Raw genomic sequence first — 20579 nt, forward strand, 5'->3', positions numbered from 1 at the left:
TCGCAGGCACCATCAAGCTCCTGTGCGGTTTGCTGCAAAGTTCTTCCATCCCGGAATCCGACGACCCAGCTCGACAAGACCCGGACCTCCAGACCTCTCTGACCTCTACCCACATCCACAGCACAGCTGGGACCCGTGGGTGCGACGAGTAACGTGGAGACGGCCATCTTGAAGAAACCTGTACAGCGCTTCCAGCACGACCCCGATAGTTCCTCGAGTGAGTGCATTGGGGACTGAGAAGCCCCACACCGACGCAGCTCCTGCACCAAAGACCAGCCCCCCAGCATCCCCGTGATCTGCGTGGGGCCCTTTTGCATGGTTGCTGCCCTTCCTGTTGTCTGGTCACTTGCTGGCTGGCTTGTGACCTTTGAGACGACGACCCGAAGATTTCGACACTGCTAGTCTGGTCCCCCAGACTGGCCCTTGCTTCCTTGTGAAAGAGAAGCACCCCGGACCCTCCTGGTCCACTCCAGACGCCATCTTTGTTCCACCGCGTGGCTTGCATTAGCCAAGGCCTGTTGTCCAGATCGACGATCCGACACCGCCAACAGCAGCAGACTACGTGGGACAGCTCGTGCCTCCAGCCTGGTCGTGAAGAGCAGCTCCTGGTCCGCGCAGCTACAGAGAGAAGCAACCCTTCCTTCACCTGAACGCGGCGACAGCATCTGGTTCCCTCCTGGTTCCAGCACCGTCACTGGCTAGTGACCAAGACTCTGTCCCCTTCCCTTTCAGGACTTCTTCCTTCCAGTTCCATCCTTGGAACCACCGGACTCCTCCATCTGGCTGCCTGCCAGCAACTCCTTGTTTCAGGCATCACTGGGATCAACGCAGCAAACCCGACGCAACTTCAGCCCTATGCACCCGCAGCCTGTGGGTTAGGTAACTAAAGCTTCTAGGTGCTGAAGTCTGGGTCCTCTATCCTAGTGTCCAGGTCCACTGTTTTCCCTCCATCCAGCCGGGTTCGTCCGGAATCTGTAACTTCCTAAACTGTAAGATCCATAGACGTTGGTACGCATCCCGCGTGAGAGTTCCCACTCTGCACGTGAGTCCCGTGGGCCTCCTGCTCCGTACTTACCTAGTTCGTAGTGTAGTCCCACCGATCCTCCAGCCTCTGGATCTCCTTACAGTACTTTCCTTCCTCGCATTCCATTGTTTTGAGTATATGGTTTGTCGTGCCCCTAGGGCACTCGTGTAAATATTGTGCGAACTCGTATTTCTTTTATAGTATTGTCATGTGCTTAGCCCTCTGACCTCATAAAGAGCTCAGAGGTGTATGTTAGTTAATAAATATCCTTTTATTTTCATAACAACCTGTGTGGTGTCCTTTCATCTGGTATTCAAGGGGTTATATTGTGGTAAAACAGCTGGCTTCACATGCCAAAAGAGTTTAGCCTAAGACTGCTTGTGTCCACGCTACTAGGATAGCTGGTCTATAAGGTTGACTTTCAACCAATCACCATAAGGGGTTGTTTGGACTGATACAAGGTGATCACTAGAATTAGTGAGCATCATATATCAGGCCAACTTCTCACAGTCACGGTCTAGCTTCACACTTCTTGGAGAAATGCGCACAGCTGAGCGCTCCTACAACACTGAAAAAATTACAGTCCTTGCTGGGATTTTTGAATTTTGGTTGTACATATATTCCCGAATATGCCCAGCGTATCAAGCCATTGTATGCTTTGATACAATCTATGTAGGAGAGTGGGGTCTGCAATCCTATGGTCACCCCAGATTTTTGCTTTTTGCTTCACTGGTTTACGACTTTCCCTGGCTGTGGGCCTGCTAATCAGACCCCCAGCCTAGCTGTTCTCTCTCTAAATTGACAAGCATGTACTTTAGGTGCATTTACCAATTGGTACTGGGCCACCTTATCAGTCCCTGTACACAGGGCATAGGTGTACCCAGGGCCTACCAGGGGCTGAAGCATGTATTATGCCACCCCTGGCCATCTAAATCTGACACAACTGGCTGCACGACAGCTGGGGCAAGGTGGTGTAAACACCCTTTGCTGTAGATATAGTATACCTATATCTAACCCTAAAATGGACACATATATTCCTATCAGTCACTCCTATGGAAGGCCTTATCAATCCTGAAGGCAGAGTGCTTGGAATTATGTGAGATGGTGCTCTTTCATGAGCTGAGCCCGTTTGCAGCTTGCGGAACCAAGTCCTAATAGCTGTTCCATGATAACGCTATACCATATACTCTTAAGTGCATTATCAACCTCGCGGTTAAATGCCAACTCTGGTATAACATTATCAAAACATGTCGAGTAAGGTGTCATACGATTTGGAATACTACCCCCTCGCCAATTCTGGCGACGGGGTTAGCATTCCACCCTTCTAGAGGGACACGACATGTATGTAACTGTGAACCCCGGTTAAAGTTAACTCGAGCCTCAGCATCACAAAATGGATGCTGCCACCACAGACACAAGTCTGACCTCCTGCTGCTGGGAGTCCTTCCAGCGAGGATGGCTTGGACAAAGGGTTTCCTGCCTTGGGAGGTGCTAGCACCACCCCAGACAGGATTTTGTGTATTGAGGTAGGGAGGCCTGAAAGGAATGAGACATGCCTGGGGCACACAAGGTGCCCTGTGCATACACCGGTTCAAACCAGTTGCTGGGGCATCCCTGCCCCAGCTCTGGCGGGAAACCGGACAAAGGATAGGGGGTGTAACCACCCCCCTTCCTGGTCCCACCCAAGGGAGGGACCTAGTCAGTAGTGCAGCCCCCTTTAGGAGAATAAAGGTAGGAGCTGGTCCCATTCCAAATTAGATTATCCTGAACTATTCATCAAGAAGAAACTCTGGCCTTTGACGTTCTGCTCCACAGAAGACTGAAGAATCTCCCTTGTGGACAAGGAGTGTCCACCCTGCAACTGCAGGCACCATCAAGCGTCCAGCGGCTTCTCTTTGTCGTCTTCCCTCGAGGATCCAGACTTCAGAGCCCGTCGAGACCCGGATTCCCAGACCACTCCGACCTCTACCTACATCTGAAGCAAAGCTGAGACCCGTGGGTGCGACGAGACACGTGGGACCGGCCATCTTGAACGAACCTGCACTTCGCTTCCAGCACGACTCCCGAGGTAAACTCGACCAAGTGCTTTGGGGACTGAGAAGCCCCTGCCCCGAGCAGCCCCTGCACCGAAGATCAGCCCTCCAGCATCCACGAGATCTGCGTGGGGCCCTTCTGCTTGGTTCCTGCTCGACGCGTTGTCTGGTCACTTGTCGGCTGGCTAGTGGCCTCCTAGACGACGAACCTGTGAATTTCCACTGCTGATCTGGTTGCTCCAGATTGGCCCTTGCTCCCTTCCAAAAGAGGGGCACCCCGGACTCTCCTAGTCCGCACCAGACGCTTTCTTCACTCACGGCGTGGGTTGCCTTTGCCAAGGCCTGTTGCCTCCAATCCCGGATCCAACACCGCCAACAGCGAGAGCCTGCGTGGGACAGCTCGTGCCTCCATCCTGGTCGTCGGAGACACCTCCTGGTCCACGTGGCTGCAGAGTCAAGCGTCCACTCTTCACCTGATAGCGACGTCAACATCTGGTTCCACCCCAGCCACTGGCTAGTGACTGTGAACATTGTCCCCTCTGCTTTCAGGTCTCCTTCTTCAACAATCCACCCTTGGATTGCACCGGACATCTTCCTCCTGGTCACCTGCAGCATCTTTTCTTTCAGGCTCCATTGACTTCAACGCGAGAACCCGACGCACTTTGACACCTAGGCACCCGCGGCCCGTGGGTGAGGTAACACGAGCATATCTGAAAGAAACAGGTTAGTATTAGATTCCTTACCTTAGAATATCCCCAGGCGTCAGTCTGGATCCGGAAACTTTTGCGTAGCAGTACCCCTGCGCGTCGGTAGGCGTCGTCTGGAGGCGTCCCCTGCGGCTCCGCGTCCGTCTTCGGCGTCGTGCGCCGTGATGACGTCGCTGGAGTATATAGACGCCGCCTCCGCGCGCTGACGTCAGTTCTTCTTTTTTCCGCGCCAGTTAGCGCAGATCCGAAGAGCAGTACTCCGGTCTTTTGACCAAAGTTTTTTGACTTACTATCTACTCCTAAGGTGCCGGTAGGATGCCCGGGTTTAAGAATTGTGACGGGTGTGACCTCACGATGTCGGTCACGGACCACCACCGACTCTGCCTCCGGTGCCTGGGCCCGGACCATGACGTGGACTCCTGCGTCGATTGCCGGGCCTTGACGAGTAAGGCTAGACGGGAGCGGTCCCGCAAGCTGCTCGAGCTCCGGGTGTCGGCCCCGCGTCAAGAGCGGTCCTGGTCGGCCGGAGGTCGAGGGAGCGGTCGCGAGAGCGGTCGCGGAGCCACCACGAGCGCTCCGGAAGTCGTCACCATTCCTCTGGTTCCTCAGGTAAGAAACACAAGAAGTCGGGGCGTCGTCATCGTACCCCCGACTCCCCCCCCCCCCCCCCGACGCTCGCGCGATGCGGCTGGGGGTTCGGGTGGCCCCACCCCCGCGGATCCGCGTGGGTCGCCGGCGCGGCCTGCTCCATACCCTACGGTCCCTGGGCCAGGCGCGTCGCGCGAGGAGATAGAGGAGTTCCTCATGGCCATGAGGGCACTGTCTCCTCCGACGGGGCCTACGGCGCCTGCGGGCCCGGTGGTCCCGTCCGGGGGCCAGAGCGGTTCGGGTGCTCCTGCCCCGACGCCGTCGGGTGCTCCGGCCCCGACGCCGCCGGCGGCTCCGGCCCCGGCGCCGCTGGGCCCTTCAGGGTCGACGCCGGCTGGTCCACCGGCCTCTCCGGCGCCGATTCCATCGGGGCAACCCATGGTGCCGCCTCCGCGCGGCACCGGGGCTCCGCCGCCGGCTCCGGGCGGCGCCACCCCCATTCCCTCTCCGTCTCCGGACGCGGATTCGGACCGGCGTCGTCCGACGCCGAGTCCGACGCCGATGGGGCCTGTGTACCCCGAGGAGCCGGTCTACATTGTTGACTCCGAATATGGGGAGGATGTAGAATACGGAGAGGGTTGGGAGGGGTCTGAGGACCCTCTGTCACGCGAGTGTCAGTACGACGTGGACTGGACAGGTGATTTGGGTGACGCCAGTGGTCTGGACGACTCTCCTAACCCTGGTTTTGTCTCGCCTCCTACTGTGGCCTCGGAGGCTGGGGCTGCTTATTCAGTGGTGTTGATGAGGGCTGCCAAGGCCTTACACCTTGAGCTCCCCGTCGCGGTCGTGAGGCCTAACATCCTCACCGAGGTCTTCAAACCGCAGGCATGCCCGCAGGAGCCTCTGCTGCCGTTCAACGAAGCCTTGACAGACGTTCTTTTGGGCACGTGGTCCAGGCCCGCTTCAGGTTCGCCTGTTGATAGGAACGTGGCCAGACGCCACCGTCCGTGTCCGGACGACCCCAAGTTCCTATCCACCCATCCCACCCCTGAGAGTCTGGTGATCCAGGCCTCGACTTCCCAGACCGCATTCCCGTCGGCCCCGCCCGACCGGGAATCTAAGAGGTACGACCAGTATGGGAAGAAGGTCTTCTCGTCCCTGAGTTTGGGACTGCGGTCTTGCAACACCGCATGCCTCTTGGGCCGCTACACCCACTCTCTGTGGGATACGGTCACGGAGTTGCTGCCTGAATGCCCGCAGGAGGTGCGGGTAAAGCTCGGCAAGGCTATGATTGAAGGCCGAGATGCAGCAAGATACTCCATAAGGTGTGGTCTTGATACGACCGACTCGCTGGGCAGAGCGATGTCCACGACGGTGGCGATTCGTCGCCACGCCTGGCTGAGATCCGCCAATTTTTCGGCAGATGTCCAGAATACTTTGATGGACATGCCGTTCGATGGCAGTCGCCTGTTTGGCGACAAGGCGGACCACGCGCTGGAGCGCTTCAAGGACTCCAGGGTCACGGCCAAGTCCTTGGGTCTTTCGACCCAGCGCCAGCAAACGGGTTCGTTTCGCTCCTTTCGTGGCCAAGGAAGGGGCGGTCCCACACGTGCTGCCAGCCACGCACCGCAGAACACTTCTCAACGCGGTGGCGGCCGTGGATTCCGCCGTGGAGGCGGTCGGGGACAACGGCGAGGTCAGACCACACCTCCCCCCGCAGCATCAGCCCCCAAATCCTCCTAGTCCGTGCTTTCAGGCCCATGTGACGCCAGTGGGTGGCAGGGTTCGCCATCACCACTCCCGCTGGCGCACTATCACATCGGACAGGTGGGTGCTGCAGCTCGTCCGAAGGGGCTACTCCCTCCCCTTCGAGACCACTCCTCCAGCCATGCCACCGCAGAACCACCGTGTGTCGGGGGACCACTTGACACTTCTGCAGGAGGAAGTTACGGCCCTCTTGGCCAAGGGGGCCATCGGGCGCGTTCCTGGGCCAGAAGTAGGGTGTGGTTGCTATTCCCACTACTTTCTGGTACCCAAGAAGGACAAGGGGGGCCTGCATCCTATCTTGGATCTACGGAACGTCAACGGCTTCCTCCGGAAGGAGGAGTTCAAGATGTTGACTTTGGCTCAGGTCTTGGCTGCTCTAGACCCGCAAGACTGGATGGTGGCGTTGGACTTGCAGGATGCGTATTTTCACATCCCCGTCCTGCCGGCCCACCGGCGTTACCTACGGTTCACGGTTGGCCACGAGCACTTTCAGTTTATCGTGCTCCCATTCGGCCTTACCAGCGCCCCACGGGTGTTCACGAAAGTGATGGCGGTGGTCGCAGCTCATCTGCGCCGGTTAGGGGTTTCAGTCTTCCCCTACCTCGACGACTGGTTGTTGAAGGCGGGCTCGCCCCAGACAGTCGTCCACCACCTTCAGATGACGGCAGACCTCCTGCACGAGCTGGGGTTTTCCATCAATGTGCCGAAATCACACCTGTGTCCCTCTCAAAAGCTCCTTTTCATCGGAGCGGTTCTCGACTCGGCGCAGTTTCGGGTTTATCCTCCGGAACGGCGGGTCCGGGATATACAGGCTTTGATTCCCATCTTTCAGCCGTTATCCCGGGTTTCGGTCAGGTTGACGCTGCGGCTGCTGGGGCTGATGGCTTCCTGCATCCTTCTGGTGCATCACGCCCGGTGGCGGATGCGGGCTCTGCAGTGGGACCTGAAGTTTCAGTGGGCCCAGCATCAAGGCAACCTATCCGACCATGTCCTGATCTCGGAGGGCACTGCGAGACAGTTGCAGTGGTGGCTTACGGACCGCGATTGGGTCAGAGGCAGATCCCTCTCCCTTCCCCAACCGGAGCACGTTGTTGTGACGGACGCGTCCCTCCAGGGCTGGGGAGGCCACTTGGGAGAGGCGGAGATCAGAGGCATCTGGTCTCCGGCGGAGTCCCGGCTCCACATCAACATGTTGGAGCTGCGGGCGATTCGCCTAGCACTGAAGGCATTCCTCCCCTTTGTCAACGGGAGTGTAGTGCAGGTGTTCACGGACAACACCACCGCCATGTGGTACTGCAACAAGCAGGGCGGAGTGGGGTCGTGGACCCTTTGCCAGGAGGCTCTGCGTCTCTGGCAATGGCTGGAACGTCAGGGCGTGACTCTGACGGTTCAACACCTGGCAGGTTCTCTGAACGCCAGGGCGGACGAACTCAGCCGTCGGTGCTCGGTGGATCACGAATGGCGTCTGAACTCGGACGTGGCGAAAGGCCTCTTTCGGCAATGGGGAGAGCCTTGGTTAGATCTATTCGCCACAGAAGAGAATGCGCAATGTCATCAGTTCTGCGCGTTGGAGTTTCCATGACGGCACTCGCACGGCGACGCCTTTCGGCGCGAGTGGAGCTGCGGTCTGTTGTACGCCTTTCCGCCTATACCACTTCTGCCCAAAGTGCTGAAGAAGATCAGGCGCGACCGGGCCCAAGTTATCCTTGTGGCTCCGGACTGGGCTCGAAGGTACTGGTATCCCGAGCTACTCAGCATGTCAGTCGGTCCCTCGATCCGCCTGCCCCTTCGGGAGGACCTTCTGTCGCAGCAGCAGGGGACGGTCCTCCACCCGAACCTGTCCAGTCTCCACCTCCATGCGTGGAGATTGAGCGGCGACAGTTGAGGCCATTTGACTTGCCTCCTGAAGTCTGTGATGTGATTCTGGCAGCCAGGCGTCCCTCCACGAAGTCGGTATACGCCTGCCGGTGGAACAGATTTGTGGCATGGTGCACAGCAAAGGCTGTGGATCCTCTCTCTGCCCCTCTTTCCGAGGTTCTCCTCTTTCTTCTCTCTCTTGCCCAGCAGGGCTCTGCTCTGGGCACTATCAAGGGCTACCTTTCTGCCCTTTCGGCCTTTCTAAGGCTGCCTGATCAACCTTCTTTGTTCAAGTCCCCTATTGTAACTAGATTCTTGAAGGGCATCACGCACATGTATCCACCTGTTCCGTTCGTGATGCCTCAGTGGGACTTGAACCTGGTTCTGACCTTCTTGATGTGCGCTCCCTTTGAGCCACTTCATTCCTGTCCTCTCCGTCTCCTGACTTTAAAGACGGCCTTCCTGGTTGCCATCACCTCTGCCAGGAGAGTGAGTGAGCTCCAGGCTCTTTCTGTCAAACCTCCTTTCCTGTCCATTCATCCAGACAATGTGGTTCTACGAACTAGACCTTCTTTCCTGCCCAAAGTAGTCTCTGCTTTTCACATCGGGCAGTCCATCACCCTCCCCTCCTTCTTCCCGCCTCCGCATCCTTCAAAGGATGAAGAGCGGCTCCATCGTCTGGACCCAAAACGTGCGCTTTCTTTTTATATGGATCGCACACGCCAGTTCCGGGTGGATGACCAACTGTTTGTTGGCTACGTGGGTGCGAAGAAGGGACGGGCGGTACATAAACGGACCATCTCTCGGTGGGTCGTTCTGTGCATCAAAGCGTACTACTCTTTGGCTCGGAAGGAGCCTCCTGTTGGGCTGAGAGCCCATTCCACTCGGGCCACGGCGGCTAGTACTGCCCTGGGCCGGGGAGTCCCTTTGCAGGACATTTGCCAGGCGGCTACGTGGGCCTCGCTGCACACCTTTGCGAGGCACTACTGCCTGGACAGTCAAGTCCGGAGGGATGGCTTCTTTGGCCGTTCGGTCCTCCAGGACTTTCTGGTGTAGGATTGTATTGGTTCGCAGACCCACCACCGGGGTTGGTATTGCTGGGGTATCTATTCTAAGGTAAGGAATCTAATACTAACCTGTTTCTTTCAGATGAACAAGTTACTTACCTTCGGTAACGATATATCTGTAAGAAACAGTAGTTAGTATTAGATTCCTTACCGCCCCACCCATCCTCCCCGTTCTGCGAACTGATACCTAGGGTTAAGGACATCCCTTTCAGGGCCCTAGTTTCAAATGGCACCAGTGTTGGTTCTCACATGGCTCTGCGTGTTCTGGCGCGGAAAAGTTGTGTACAAAGAACTGACGTCAGCGCGCGGAGGCGGCGTCTATATACTCCAGCGACGTCATCACGGCGCACGACGCCGACGACGGACGCGGAGCCGCAGGGGACGCCTGTAGATGACGCCTACCGACGCGCAGGGGTACTGCTACGCAAAAGTTTCCGGATCCAGACTGACGCCTGGGGATATTCTAAGGTAAGGAATCTAATACTAACTACTGTTTCTTACAGATATATCGTTACCGAAGGTAAGTAACTTGTTCTTCGGTGCTCAAGGGTAGTTTAACTGTTTTAGTGTCGAGTTCCACAGTCGTTTTAGTGCTACCTAGTCAGGATTGTCCGTACTCACCTTTTCTTTGAACTGTACTGTCCATAGACATTGTTACGCATCTCGCGTGTGAGTTCACACTCTGCACACGCGTTCCGTGGGCCTCCTATTACTTACCTGAAGTTAGTGTAGCGTGGTCCCATCGATCCTACAGCCTCTGGACAGCTCCATTCCTTTTACTGACTCTCACATTCCACTTACTTAGTATATGGTTTATCGTGCCCCTAGGCCACCATTGTAATTTTGTGCGACTTGTAGTATTTTTCGTAAGAGATTGTCATGTGCTTAGCCCTCTGACCTCATAAAGAGTTCAGAGGTGTTGTTATTAATAAATATACTGTTTATTTTCATAACAACCTGTGTGGTGTCCTTTCACTTGGTATTCAAGGGGTTATATTGTGGTAAAACAGCTGGCTTCACATGCCAAAAGAGTTTAGCCGAAGACTGCTCTGTCCATGCTACCATTAGGATAGCTGGTCTATAAGGTTGACTTACAACCAATCACCATAAGGGTTGTTTGGACTGATACAAGGTGATCACTAGAACTAGTGAGCATCATATATCAGGCCAACTTCTCACAATCTACTTTTACCAAATCGTGCTGGCTGCCTGAACATTCAGCCATTTTGCAATCTTTGCAGGCTGATCTTCTAGAATCTAAATTCTTACTGACTCGTGATAACCACACCAACCTCGTGATAAGAATCATCCCTGGGGCGGTGGGTTTCACATACCTTACTTTTAACGAAGGTGACACAGTACCTATTGCTTACAAGTCACACTTGTACACTTTGGCTGAAATGCGGTTTTCCACTGTGAAAAAAGTTTTGACAGCAGTGCAGATGGCGATTCTTAAGGAACGTGCACTGTCGCAGAGAAAACGCATGTTGGTTGTTACCCCATATCCTGCACTAGAGGCAGTGACGAAAGCCAGTGTACCAAATTCTAAAGCTTTGCACCCACGGTAGATACAATGGGCAGCGTCATTGACGTCTCTGGATGTCACGTTTATTTTTGATGCCTGCTTGCAGTCACAAGAGTTTTTTCAGTATGAGTTTGTTCATCCTGCTCCATTGAGTATGCGTCCTTTGGAGGATTTTCATTGTATCATTTACACTGATGGTTCAGCGCAAGTTGCCCATGGGTCTAAGCACGCATACGTTTCGGCCTGCGCCATTGTGGTAGGTACCATGGTGAATAATGAGTTCAAGTCTGATGTCGTACATTCGCAGACATTAGGGGACTGTACCGCCCAATTAGCAGAGCTCCGTGCTCTGATGCTTGCATTGAAGTACGCAGATCCTGGTGTGACAACTCTCATTGTGAGTGACTCTTACTACTGTGTCCAGTCTTACAATAAAAACCTGTTCTTTTGGATTCAGAATGATTTTCGTGATTCCAAAGGTAGCACAATAAAACATAAAATGATCTGGGTCCGAGTGGCTGAACTTAAAGAGCAGCTGCCACTCGTGTATGTAATTCATACTCTTGGTCATCAACGTGTGGGAGTTCACGCTGTTGGCAATAGTTTGGCGGTGAGGCCTCAAAAACAGCAGTTTCGACATATTTGGTTGCAGCAGTTACACATTCCAAAAGTAAGATTGATGGTGATATCTTGGCGTCTGTTGCCGCAACTGAGAGGGGAAGTAAATATCCTAAGGGGTTCCCTTCAAAGTATTCTTATCATTTAAGTCCTGATAAAGTTCCTTATGTGAAAATACCGGATGTTGGAGAAAGATTAATTCCCAACGCGGACCACAGGTCCACACTGATTACAGCTGACCACGAGGGTGTTGCGTCTGTGTATGCAGGCGTTTCGGCTACTGTTTCTCAGTTACAACAATCTTTCTGGTGGCGGGGACTGTACAAACAGACGCTTGGTTATGTCCTTCAATGTGACATTTGTCAGCAAATAAAGCCTTTGACTACTACGCGTCCGCCCCAGACACAGTTGTACATTTCTAATAGACCACTTGGTTGTGTTTATTTAGATCACTGCGGTCCTTTTTCCTCTGATTCTGCGTATAAGTAAATCTTAGTTGCAGTTGATTCTTGCACACGCTTTGTTTGGGTGTGGCCACACCACAGCGCTGATTCGCGACGTGTCATAAGAGACTTGCATATCTTTGTAGGAATTTTTGCCTGTGGCACCTTCCATTTGGATCAGGGTCCGGCGTTCGCCTCTAAGGTGTACAAGGATGCCATGACTTCATTGGTGATCCAAGTCAAGTTTTCGTCTCCATACCGACCTGAGGGTAATAGTGTTGTGGAACGAATAAATGGAGATTTAAAGCAGTCTTTGACAGCTAGGGTTATAGGCACTGGCAGGAACTGGCTGGCCCATCTCAATAGCGTACATTGTGCACTTAATAATCTCCCTAGAAGGTCTCTGGTTGGGCGGACCCCATATGAAATGCTCTTTGGTATCAAAATGTTCACCCCGGACCTTGAAGGTCTAGACCAGGCGGCGGTTGCTGCCCCCTTTGACATAGATGAACATTGTCATGTTTTACAGAATCTACAATAGAGGAGAGACAGTCTTGCAAAGGATCACTTGCCCTCCACATCTGATGTTGCGTTGCAGATTCCGGTAGTTGGCTGGCTACCCCGATTGGAGAACTGGTTCGAGAGAAGATCGAGAACAAGAAAGAATTTGGTCCCTCATATCGAGCTCCAGTTCCTGTACTTGGCGTGCGGGGCACAAGAACAGTGATTTTACCACCACTTCCAGGTCGTAAGGAAAAAAGGTGCATCTCCATTGACAATATCAAACTACACAGAGTGGCTGATTCTTCTTAGTATGACTCCAGCAGTCTCCTGTCCATCTTTTTTGAGACATTCAGTTTTGGCCCCGGCTCCTTATACCAGGCCTGATGTTGCCCTCGAGATGCCTGCAGTTTTCAGTCCTTTATTTAGTTCTCCACCTGATGCTCATCTTTTTTTTTTTTTTTTTACATTTTTTTATTGAAGTACATGACATTCCTTTTATACAATTAGTCCGAATAGTGTAGAGAAACAATAGAATACATTTCCAGGAGAGCATATAACCAGGAGTTCCGGCATCTAAAGTCGATTTTACAAATCATACTCAAATAACAGTCTAATCAAAGTAAGATTCCCAAATTTTCGTAAATTTCCTCAATCCTCCAATCTTTTGAGCATATATAAATTCATTTTTTCTAACTCTCTTAATTTTTTGGTACCACTCATCTACAGTTGGAACTGTCTCTGACCTCCAATACTGAAGTATCAATGATCTAGCGACTGCTACTATAATATACATAAGTTTCGCCAAGGATTCGGGTAATTTAAGCTCTGGATCAAATCCAAAAATAATTAGGTTAGCGTAACAAAGAACCGAAAGTTTTAAATAGGCATAAAGAAAAGTAAATATTCCATCCCAGAATACCCTAATTTTGGGACAGTAAACAATTATATGAGACCAATTGGGTAAGTCCAGTTGATTACATCTAAAACACGTAGATGAAATATTGCTGTACATTTTCGCAATGGCTACTGGAGTACGGTACAAAAGCCACTTACTAAAAAAAAGCATTCTTCGCCAGTTGGCGCCTCTAAGAACACTAAAATTAAACTTATTTAATATTGTCCTAGAATTATCAGTTAATTTAGAGTTCTCATGTTTGTACCATTTTTTAATTGCTTTAACGGGGCAAACCTGATGCTCATCTTGATGAGACTGAATATACTTACCCCACAGACTTATTGATGCCTGATTTGCAAACTTGTTTGGCTACAGAGTCCAGATTTTCATTTGACACTGACTCTAACACATCGAAGACCCCTTCAAAAATTTCTGTTTTTGCAACATGGTTTAAAAAACATTTTTTGATTCCTCCTTGGACCTACATTTGGTTGTTACTTTTTTCAATTTACCTGTTCATGTCAATTGGTTTTGTGGTGTATTTTTTCCGTCTTGTCAACGGACACTATGTTGAAGAAAGAACATGTATTCGACACATTAATGGAACATTGGCACCCCATTCCTCATCGCATAGATTGAAGAGGGACCTGGCTTTTGTTAACATTACTGCTTGGCCCATCTTAGATGGGATTGTGTGGGATGCTATTAGATTTCAAATCCACGGACCCACAGAGGTTATTAATGTCCCAAATGTTCTAAGGGTTTCTATGGGTGATGTGATTAAACAAAATAATACGTTCTGATGATTGGGATGTTCAGGCCGTTGAAGCTTTGTTTTCTGATTTGAAATATTATGCTGCCTTTGATGCTGAAGATTTGTGTTATCAACACTTTGGCAATCACTACCTGCATAATTCTACCACCAGGAGAAATATGGTTAATTATACACAATGGTAACATTGTCCCGCTCCTGTTGAAGGCAGCTCCCCTTCTCTTTTAAAGAGGTTCACTTACTTTACTGATTTCAATCAGTCAAATCCCAATGCATTTTACTTTCAAATGACCGAGATGTCCACTTCCAAGGTTAGAGTTACCCACACAAAATTGTTGTATTCGAAGTCCTTTCTGGTCCAATTGGCTGTTGGGGGCTTTGAACTGTGGAAGGATACTATTGATCTTAAATCTGTTTGGGCTTCTAAGAGTTGGCAAGTGCAAGGCACTGAGGCTTTGCATTGTGCATGTCTCATCCCGAACCATGTGTTGTTTTTGAATTCTACAATTTCACAAACAACTTGCTTTGGATTGGCTACTACTAAAAAGTTAAACGCTCTTTCTTTTCCTGAATTAGAGGAATACTCCGGTTGGGATAATAGTACCAATTGTTCAATTAGAGAATTACAGACGCTGTTACTGAACTTTACCTTTAACATATCCAGTTTGGGTCCTAAGGGTTGGTTGCTGTGGCACAAAAGTGCAGATTCTTGCCAACATCGTTTTCTGGGTTTGGCTCAAGGCTACACACAGGTTAGGGTGGATCCCTGTTTTGAGAGTGGCCATTCTGTGACTACCTATTCTGTAGGCAAATTATGTCAGAGTTGGTTCAAACATTCCACTTTAGCGTCAGTTAAGCTTAATTTGTCTAAATTGACTGACGATGTTGATCTGAATGATTTTGTCAAGGGCCCAGCTTCCGACAGATCCAAAAGGTGGATATATGCTACTTGCAACGAAGTTTGAAAACTGTCCCGGATTGAGGCTGCTTCCCGCATTAGAGAAATAGATCAGGCAAATTTAGAAAAAGTGCTTGCAGTTGTAGGTAACAGCATTAACACGCTTTCTTCCTGCATTTACACATTAGACAATATCGTTTTGTCTGTTGTTGACATTGTGCAAGAGGATGTGTCTGTTTTCTACCATGCTCAAAATCAATTGCGTCCTATTCTGCAGTTTGCCTGGACTTTGCAGACATTGAAATCAGGAAAAGAGAACCGTTACCATTTTCTGTGGCCAAAACAAATTCAGCTGTGTGGCTCGTCCATGGGTTGATAACATTACCTTTCCCCCTGTTCAAGTTCGAAGCCTGCATGAAGTACTATGCAATTGGCAGATATGAACCTTTGGGCACCGCTTATCTTCATGAAGCTTGGTCACTACCATTTACCTATTAGGTGCCTTAGGGAGGTAAAAGAGGTTTATTTGAATGGAGAGGATTGCACTACAACACCAGATCACTCATTAATTTGCAGGAATATCCAATTGCATGGCTCTTGTAATCAGAATGAGCCTAATTTAGCCTGTTTTTTAAAAGGTACACCGGCTCCTGCTATCAGACCCACATTCACATTACTAACAAACGGTAGTTATTTACTTTTAAATAATGAAGATTGTTGTGGGATGGCAGCCCGCATTCCTTACGTGGTTACAGTCAGTGAACGTGTAGTCCGCTGTAAAAACTTAATGTTTCCTCCTCCGCATGGAAAGCTCGATGTTTCCATCTGGCCGTCGATTCCAACCGTGAAAGCAGAGTTCAACAAGATGAGTCGCATAAAAGCTCTATTGTCTCAAAAAGAAGTCGCCCTCACATCTGCTCGTGAAACATTTATCCTTCACGTGGCAAACACCCGCACAGAAGTGCATGCTTTATTAAATACGGATTTCCCCTTGCATTTCGGTGAATTAATTCACACTATCTTTAATGCGTCCCCCACCACAGGGCTGGCTCACTTTTTAAAAGTTGTTAGCAATGGCCTTGTGACTTCTTTTCAAACTATATTTGGTGTGTTCCCGGCATTTTTTCATTAATTGTTTTTTCCATCCTGCTTGGTGGATTTCCCTTAATGCTCGCTCTGGTTGCAGGCGTACTTCTGTTTTGTTTATTTCGAAATGGATGCACGTCCTGTGTTGCGAGAAGATCTGTCACAGCTGTTGCTGCTCCGCAACCGAATGCTTGCATATTATAGAGCGCTGCCTCTTGCTACATTGAGTGCAGCTTATGGATTATCATTTCGATTTTCCTTTTTATATGCGTCCAGCCTGTCTTTCATTGCCTGAGTTGCGATTTCGACTGGGCCCTGGATTTGTGTCTCTGCGATTTGGTGTCTCCCAACACGTATTATGATCAACTGATGAGCCCCTTAGTTGCTCATGAATTGCTTTGTTCTGGAGGAGGGATTATGGCCTTTGCAGCGATGCATGGAATCCTGGGATGTTGGAATTTTTTTGCAGCGGCGCAAGATTTCTTCGCACGCAGTCTCATTGAAGAAACACCGAGTTGCCCTATGATGGTGCTAGAGACTCCGGTTGTTGAGGAACATGTGTGTTCATTCCCATTGCTGAATTGGATGGCTGAAATGTTTCCCTATGAGAACAATGACTTCCTATTGGAGGCTGTTGCGACATACTTTGCATATACATAGTTGGAGTGAGATGGGTTATGGCTTCTCTCTCTTCAGGGCCGAGGTCACATGTTGGACATCGGATTTTTTTTTTTCTCTCGTCTTCATTTTTTTGCACCCAGGCCTATTGACTTCCCTATGCCCATGGATACAATTGCTTGATTTGAAGTACTTTCTATTTTTAGAGTTCGCTCCCGTTTTTTCACATGTGCCAATTTTAACTTGGTTCTGAATATTGTTCTTGAACTCTGCTTTCCAAATTTGCCCCTTTCTTATCCGTGCTCAGATCAAGGGAGGGTGTCGTGGGGCTGAGCCTTACATTCACACTGTGTTAGGTTGACATGAGCTTATTAGAAGTTTAAACACCATTTTTCCTTTCTCCTGCCCTTTGCACACAGCATTACACACACACACATTATAATAAACATTTAGAGTCTAGCAGAGTGTTTTGCTTCACCCAAGAATAATATGTTTTTCTATATTAGCAGCCTTGCTTGGTAAGCTTTGTCTGAACAGTGAGTGCTGAGGCCTTCAAGGGTATTTCAACACAGTGGTGGTTGTTCGGACTGATCAGCGCACGTTCTGGACATAACCCATATGCAGCTGTGGCCACCTCTGATTTGGGCGCGTTTAATAATGCACTGCCTAGGCATGATCAGACACTTGGAGAACATTCGCATGCTGAGAGCTGGTGTTGAATCTGATGTGATCCATTTCTGCTAGTACCAGAGGTATGGGGCCGACTTTGTAATCCCAAGAGACCTTCTGTAGATATAAAATATCTACTAGGGAGGGTGAAATATAGGTATATTTTAAACCTGTTTCCATTTAGCATTATAACATGTTATCTGTCTTTGTATTTTATGGAATAGAAACTATGCTAATTATCTTGTTGCTTATAATATGTCTGCTTGTATTAGCTAAGATACTGTGCATGAGAACATGGCATTAGAAATAAATATTTCAAACTTGCACATGTCTTCTTTTACTCCCTGTTTTGGACTGGTATGATAGTATAACGAAAGTATTCATGTGTTCCACATTGCCTGAGGTAATCGAAGTTCCATGTTTTGGGTTGTCTAATCATTGGTGTTATGGAAGAGCCAATGATACACTGTTGCTATTCTGGTAGGGGATGTTGGGTACTAAGGTGAGTTTTGGCACAACCTAATTCACTGAGGTTCCAAGTCTCTATGCATTGTTCTGTGTAGGAGCCGAATCCCTGCTCCATGGCTTGACACCTTCAGTAAGAGAATGTTCTCTTCCACCAGCCTGGCACTGTGGTAGGTGAACCTTGCATGCCTATTGGGCCGTTATTCCCATACACTATGGGATTCGGTTAAGCAAGTGCTGCCTATGGTCCCGGAGGAGGCCCGGGCCGTACTCTGTCTCAGGCTGTTGCTGATGGGAGAGATGAGGCAAAGTTCTCCATCAGATGCCGAGTCCCTGGGTATAGCAATCTCATCGTCTGTGACTTTGCAGCACCATGCCTGGCTGAGAACATCTGTTTTTTCAGGGGATGTCCAAGCTTCCCTCATGGACATGCCCTTTCATGTATCTTGCTTTTTTGGAGACCAGGCGGATTCAGCACTGGAGCGCTTCGAGGACAGCAGGGCTATGGCCAGGTCCTTGGGCTTGTCTATGGCCTCTTGTCAACCCCAGTCTGCCTTCCGCCCCTTTCATAGCCACCTGAAGGCCAAGTGGGTGCACCATCAGAGGAATCTCTCCAGCATGGTCCAGATCTTAGAGGGAAAGACCTGCAGTGGTGGCTAAAAAATTGCAGTTGGGTTAGTGACAGACTTCTCTCCCTTCTATATCCAGATCTAATGGTGGTGACAGATATGTCTCTCCTGGGCTGGGGTGAACATCTGGGAGAGGTGGAGATCAGAGGACTCTGGTCTCCAGCGGAGTCCAAGCTCCTATAAGCCTGTTGGCGCTTCAGGTGATTCACTTGGCATCAAAAGCCTTTCTTCCTTGGATCAAAGGAAGGCTAGCATAAGTGTCCATGGATAACACCACTGCTGTGTGATACTGTAACAAACAGAGCAGGGTGGGATTGTGGACTCTGTGTTAAGAGGCGCTGAGCATCTGGACATGACTGGGAACGTCAGGGCATATCCCTGGTGGTGTAGTATCCGTTGGGATCTCTGAACGCCAGCATGGACAAGCTCAGCCTAAGATACCTAGCGGACCACGTATTGTATCTCCATCTGGAGGTGGTGCAAGATCTCTTTCAACAATGGGGACAGCCTTGGTTAGATCTGTTTGCCACTACTGAGAATGCGCAAGGTCAGCAGTTCTGCTCGCTTTTTGGTTTAATCAGGTTAGCAGACCTACCTCTGGGGTGGTATTGCTTGGGTATCTATTCAAAGGTAAGGAATCTGTGGCTAGAAGTTTCTATTAGTTGAGCAATAATGCTTTATTTGGTAGAGACTCTATATCTAGCCGCAGATGCCTGACCTACCCGCTCACTCTCAACGCTCTGTGAACCAGTTCAGGTATAAGAGACCCCCTTTTTAGGGCCTTCGTCTTTTCCATTGCAGTGGTCAGTTCTCATCGTGGCTTCACGCTCCTGGCATGAAAGTTGAGAAAGTAACTGACATCAGCGTGCTGAGGTAGCACCTGTATAGGTACCGCATAATTCGCGTGGATGCCAAAAGATTACACCTACCGGCACGCAGGTGGACTTCCCGAAAATCCAGTTTGGGGATATTCAAAGGTAAGGAATCTGCAGCTAGATAGCCTTTAACAGATAAAGCATTACTGAAGGTAGGTAACTTGTTCTTACCTGGCAGGTTCAGATTAGTATAACCCCACAAAACCTTAAAATACTGTGTTTTAATTAAGGCAACCTGCCCAGCATCTGGGAAGTAACTTCTTGTGCAGCTGCTTCCTATAGTTATGATACATCTACAGGAGAATAATAATGAGGAATGTTTTAATACATTTTAATGAAAAAGACAATCTGCAGTTTTAATGTTTTATAAAATCTTTTAATTAAATCTTTCAGGTCTGATGACATAGATGGGCCAATGGAAGATATTGGCAGCCGCTCCTGTGTAACCCGCTTTGTAAAGACTCTGTTGTCTATCATGGAGCATGGTGTCAAACCTCACAGCAAACACCTCACGGAGTACTTTGCATTTCTTTACGAGTTTGCCAAAATGGGGGAAGAAGAGGTAAATTAAACAAATGCTGTTCGTGAAAATACATATACTGTATATGACAACACTTTTCGTGAATATAGCTGTAGATTTTAAAAGTAATACAAGGCTTGTCTGTTTTTAGAGTCAGTTTTTGCTGTCTTTGCAAGCAATATCAACAATGGTGCATTTCTACATGGGAACTAAAGGCCCGGAAAATGTAAGTGACATTTTTTGTTAATTCCTATACTGTTTGAGTATAATTATTATTTTTATGAGCTAGTTCTTAAAACCTCTGCCCAAAACCCTTTCATAGGTCCACGGGGCACTTAGGGGCTACTGGCCCAAACGTGGAGGTTGAGGCATTTTAATCCTGATGTCCCGGTGTAGGAAGCTAGCTCTTTATATAGTGATCCCAAAAAGAGATACACTGTGTAAAGAGTCCAGGAAAACCCCGAAGGAATTACAGGGGTACAAATGAGGCCCCAAATGCGCTCTTTTGTGGTAGTATGGGTGAACACTTAGTCATATCGGGGGGTAGTTGTAGGAAAGTAGGATCTACTTTCATGGGGACCCCCACTTTTTGCTGGTGTCAGTATGTTTGTTTGACTAGTCTGGCTGGGATCCTACTAATCAGTTCCTCAGCCACTGTGCTTCCTCCGTAAATGTGACCTGGTAAATACTTTGGTACATCCACAATTGGCTGCTGGTGTACCCTTGTAAATCCCTGGTATATGGTACTAAGTTACCCAGGGCATGAGTACACCAGGGGTGTCCCATGGGATGCAGCATGTATTATGCCACCCATGAGAGACCACTCAAACTGTGACTACAGGCTTGCCATTGCAGCCTGTGTTAGCTTGTGCTGGCACCACTAACGAAAGTTATACGTTTCCTTATATCTGAGGTAACTGCACTTAAAACCTATGTTACCCCTAAGGCAGGCCTTTTAATCCTGAAGGCAGGGTGCATGGTTATATGTGTGAGGAAACCCCTGCATGACCTGGACACCC

At 49.6% G+C, this 20579-nt stretch overlaps 1 protein-coding gene across 2 annotated transcripts in view; it reads left to right on the forward strand.

Moving 5' to 3' along the window:
* Positions 1–20579, forward strand: part of USP34 (ubiquitin specific peptidase 34) — a 2681755-nt gene that overhangs the window by 1747184 nt on the left and 913992 nt on the right. For both annotated transcript variants that reach the window (XM_078649291.1, XM_078649292.1), the window contains exons 59-60: positions 19434–19602; positions 19712–19786. In XM_078649291.1, the coding sequence (XP_078505417.1) occupies positions 19434–19602; positions 19712–19786 (244 nt within the window). The remainder of the gene's footprint in view (positions 1–19433; positions 19603–19711; positions 19787–20579) is intronic.

This window comes from Lissotriton helveticus, chromosome 6 (genome assembly GCF_964261635.1).
Source record: "Lissotriton helveticus chromosome 6, aLisHel1.1, whole genome shotgun sequence".
Taxonomy (NCBI): Eukaryota; Metazoa; Chordata; class Amphibia; order Caudata; family Salamandridae; genus Lissotriton; species Lissotriton helveticus.